Source organism: Triticum urartu, chromosome 3A (assembly GCF_056163025.1).
Source record: "Triticum urartu cultivar PI428250 chromosome 3A, HENAU_Tu73, whole genome shotgun sequence".
In the NCBI taxonomy this organism is placed as follows: Eukaryota; Viridiplantae; Streptophyta; class Magnoliopsida; order Poales; family Poaceae; genus Triticum; species Triticum urartu.
Genome location: NC_141875.1, coordinates 723876398 through 723881104, shown reverse-complemented (window position 1 = coordinate 723881104; position 4707 = coordinate 723876398). Strand labels below are relative to the sequence as shown.

The following is a 4707-nucleotide window of genomic DNA, read 5'->3' as shown; positions in this document are numbered from 1 at the left end:
TATTATTGCCTCTAGGGCATATTTCCTTCAGGCAATGCATGACATTAATGTTGAACAACAAACAATTTCTATAATATAACAAGCAAAGGCCGATTCAAATACTTACTTCTTCAAACTTTCGTCGGATATGACTATCTTACGAACTCTTGCGGCATTGCGAATATCGATAGAACAATCTATTAAGTTTAGTCGGAACTTGAAAACTGAACGTGGTTCGTTTCTTGATTGCTTGGGTCTCCTCCTAGTTATTGGCGGTCGGCTTCCAAAGAAAACATCTCGATAACCATTAACATTGCTCTGCGTTTTTCTCGCCGTCGACATGTTTTCCGGTCGAATCGATATGAGCTACATATAAGGAGGATAAAACTTATTGGGGCATCATTTTAGTGGACAAATGTCATTCTAGTTGAACGGCCACGAAACAAGAAACAATCTTTATTAATCACCTACTTTCTGCCAAACATATTGTAGAAAAACACAAAACTTTCAACAAAAAACAGTTTAGAACATTAAATCAATGCCATTTTGTTACTAACTTCTGAATGTTGTGCAGTCCACTCCCTCACTTGTGCCGAGTTTTCTGGACGTAGGCGCACCGATGTCTCATCAAACGTAGGGGGAACTACATGCTGAAAGTGCAAAAATAAAAAGGCACAACATTTAACAACAAACCTTCAACGCCTAATTTTGTTAAGAATTTTGTTGTCTCCATAAATGCACCAATGTACCTCGTGTTGACCAACCGTCTTTTTCATCGCAGTATCTCGAAACTGATGAGACTCTTTTCGCGGTTGCATCGCATTTTCAGTTACATTTGCAAATTCGGCCCCCGGGCCAATTGCGTGATCTGGTGTCTTGTCGAAGACAATAGGAGGTAAATGCTGACAGTGCAAAAAGGCAAAAGCACGTAACGTGACATGCAAACCATACATAACTTTCGGAATTCTACTTGAATCTATAGCATAAAACTACTCTACCTCGGCATCAGGAAGTTTTTTCGACGACTCCCACAAATCTGTCAAGCTTGTAGTTCCACCAGCAGATGTGGCCAATGTCTCATGCTGTTGTTTGGGTGTCTCATCATAAAAAGGAGCTCGGAGTCCACTTGACTGTAGATCATGCACATGATCCATACCAACATTTGTATGACCACTCTTGGATGAAATGACTTCGTTACTGGGCTCAGTTTCCTCCTCGTCGGTATCTGCCCATGGAGTTCGAGGTACCATTGTGTGGAGTCCATTTTTTATGTAAACAAAGTGTGGCAATGTCAAAAAATTGCTTGTACCTGATGTAAGGTGCACAAGATCACCTTCGTCAGCACTAGTGGAAGAATCCATAGGCTCTTCAGCGGCGACCCCTTCGTCATCTAAGTTGCCCATGTCACCTATAAGGAAGACAAAGTGGTTAAAACTGCATGAAACATACAAACAGACGCCTTATGAAGAAGAACATATACCATTATCATAGCAACTTTTGCACACGCCATTTGTTAGAACTTCGTGATCGGGATCATTGTAGATACATTGTGAATTCCACTGACTGCCAAATACTCCATCCAAAATTGCACCTGTGTGATAAGGCCACCCGTTTAAAAAACATAGAAAAAGGATAGATAAATATATTGACAATGGCCACAATACCATAGTTTGTGGCACCTTGTTGAGATTTTGGAACCCCAGCAGCCATAAGAATCTGAGTGTAACTAAGGTCACTTGTATCAAAAACATTGTCGCGGCCCTCATTAAGCATCACATTTACAGAGTTATCAACACCAGTTGTGGGACATGGTTGCTGCCTCTCATCATGCAAGTTTGAATCTTCTCCCGCACCTGACAGGGGAAATTGAGCAGCAGTCGAAGCAGCCTTGGGGCTTGGTGGTGGTGGTGGTGGTGGTGGGTTCGATCGAGAATCCTTCACAATGCACTTGATTTCCTCAACTGTCGTAATCAGTCGATCACATATGTTGAGCACCAGCCTTTGGATGTCGTCATCGCACCTTCGCAATGCCGACATGGCTGCAACCTGTTGTGGCTCACACAAATCATCAAAGCAACCTGCGAGGTGACGATGCATGCTAACAATACATGCAGGAGGAGAAGAATGTGACCGATACGGGATATCTGAACCACTTGGAGGAGTGCCACCAGTTGTAGGGGCCGCACCCTCCATGTTGCAAGTGCCCACCTGACTCCTCAACTAGTAGAACACCATAAAATAGAAAAACACATGTGTGAAGATGTGATCAAAGAAATGCATTGCAGAATGAAATAGTTGAGCAACTTACCGGCAAAGCACCAAATGTTCCAACCCCGTCAAGCACTATCTTATCTTGGTCGATGAGCCTCAACATTTCCTCCCTCATAATATTATTTATCCGAGGTGTGACGATGGGATTGGTAGAAGGCTTTCCCAACAAATTATCCAAATAATATACCTATAAAATCACATACATTAACACAGTCACAACTTCACTACCAAGAGGGTATGCATTCACAACATTGGTTTTTGATGGTTGAGTGTGAAGAAAGGATGTGATACTCACAACTAGGAACAACACACAGCCATGAATAGAGGGGTTGGTGGTTCCGGTCTTCTTTGAGTGCCATGATTTATAGGCATTCACAATGTCATCAAAGATTAATTTAGCCCAATTTACCGAGCACAGCTTAGTGATGTCCTCCGTCATTGCAGCCTCCTTTCCTGTGATGTAATCACAAGTCCCTGGCAAGAGTAACTTGTTCAGGAGGATCATCACGAAGCACCTAATCGTGAATTCATCACCCTCTTCATCTTTCACAATCTGTGCAATCAAATCTTGCACCTTGACATCTTCACTTTGATCGACACCAAGCTTCATCTTCAGTTCACATAACGCTTTCTTTTGGATGTCTTTACCGGTTACAACTATGTTTGTACCCCTATCTGGCAACCCAAGAACGCATTCGATGGAGTGCCTAGTAATTTTCAAGTGCTTATTATCTGTAATGCGCAAGGTAAGCGTATTGGGATCCAGCCTATCCATGAGGAACATCAACAACTTGGTGTTCTCAATACTTCTCAATTTCAAGTCCAAGAATATTCCAAAGTCAAATTCTCTGAGTTTAGCTTTCACAGGTCCAGACAAACTTTTCTTGGCCACTAAAACTTGGTTGGGAGCACACTTATAGTTCGGGCATATCTTTTTAGAACTATTAATATTACCCTGATCATGACAGAAGAAAATAACAACAAAATAAGGTTCTACAACCAGCGGCACGTGACAACATCATTCAAAGATTACAGGAACATAAGACAAATGTTAACATAGCACACACAACAACACCTCACAACATTTTACCTTTTTGGACTTCCTATTGTCAGGTTTAGAGGCCTTGCTCACACGGGCTGGCGGGTCAACAAAATCATCATCGCTCGGTGTGGCTGCCCTATCCTTTCTCTTTCCCGGAATATTCTTTTTTGGAACAGCGTGAGCTTTTGACGGCCTCCGAAGGTTTTCACGACGAGGGGGAGAGGAAGAAACGGCAGGCGGATTAGCAGCAGAGGTAGCTGCGCCAGCAGCAGCATTAGTAGGTTGTTGCTCATCTGCAGCCCTAACATTGTTTGTAGGGACATCTAACTTACTGGTATTGTCCTTAAACTTCATCGCTCTGTGCATATAAAAATAAATATAAATTAGATGCTCCGAAGACATGTATGTTGTTATTACTGTTACCACAAATTAGGGATGTTGGTTCAAGATTTTTGAAACAGGACAAATCATATCTATGCTATTTAGATAATACAAACTGTAAGTCCATAACTACAGGATATATTAGAGTTATATACCAATTGTGGATTTATACACCAGTATGCGCTGCAGATTTAGCACTGCATTTTTTTGAATATGAATGTTCTAAAACAAACATAGGGAAACATAATAGATTTAACTAAATGGTTGAAGTGAGTTGATTCGTTTTGTATGATGACATTCAGCATTGCATATCAACTGGTCCATGCACAGGCTTGCTCTCGTTACCTTCTGTATGATGAAATTCAGGTAACTAAAATTCCTCACTCCATCTACCCATATTTCGAGAATAATCGGACACCTACTCTTGCAAATTTACGGAGAGGGGCCGATACTGAAGAGCCCCAGCGGCGAAGGCCTGGTTGCGGTCCATCCTGCTGGGAGGAGATGCAGACCACATCAACAAGCAATCAACGTATCCTCAGTCTGCTAAAAATCGACGGAAGGAGGTTACAGTGCATTAATTGGAGAATGTTTAGAAGGAAAACCAAATTATATATAGAGCGTTACATGCAAGAATCTACAAACACCGAGCACACCAAAAAGACAAACATAAGCAGTACCATTGAGGTTGCCCGTCTCCTCCAATGCACTCACGTACCCATGAAAAATTAACCCTGATGCAGTTAATGTCCACACAGTGCAACCCGGCCGCGATCACCCACTGCAGCACCGCGGCGATCACCGCAACTGCTCTGCCGCGACCACCGTCCACAGCGCTCGCCAATACCCAGGGCAGCCGCCGGGCCTGCCCCATGACCACCAGTAAAGCCTGATGCAAAAAACGGGGAGATAAACACTCACAACGAGCACCGGAGGTGACCTACCGGCGCGCAAAGCCCCCTGTCACCACGCCGCCTTTCACTTCGTGTTGTTTGCCGTGGAGACTGCGAGCAGTTTGCAGACTTTTCTCCACA

The 4707-nt window shown here is 43.1% G+C and overlaps 1 protein-coding gene across 1 annotated transcript; it reads right to left on the bottom strand.

The window, feature by feature from the left end:
* Window positions 1-438: 438 nt before the first annotated feature.
* Window positions 439-4190, bottom strand: LOC147982221 (uncharacterized). Its single transcript, XM_087516243.1, has 11 exons — window positions 4096-4190; window positions 3341-3650; window positions 2546-3205; window positions 2288-2437; window positions 1659-2199; window positions 1460-1570; window positions 1289-1387; window positions 978-1204; window positions 729-881; window positions 537-629; window positions 439-453 (listed from the first exon to the last, which is right to left on the bottom strand). Exons 1-11 carry the CDS (start codon window positions 4188-4190, stop codon window positions 439-441), a joined length of 2454 nt encoding a protein of 817 aa, XP_087372369.1.
* Between the last annotated feature and the right edge of the window lie 517 nt (window positions 4191-4707).

Bases quoted from the DNA above. Each gene is read 5' to 3' on its own strand.
- LOC147982221 (XM_087516243.1), bottom strand. From the start codon at position 4,190: ATGTGGTCTGCATCTCCTCCCAGCAGGATGGACCGCAACCAGGCCTTC. The intron at 1,571-1,658 runs GTGCCACAAACT...CTTATCACACAG, and splicing joins GGTTCCAAAATCTCAACAAG to GTGCAATTTTGGATGGAGTA. The intron at 882-977 runs GTAGAGTAGTTT...TTGCACTGTCAG, and splicing joins AAAAACTTCCTGATGCCGAG to CATTTACCTCCTATTGTCTT.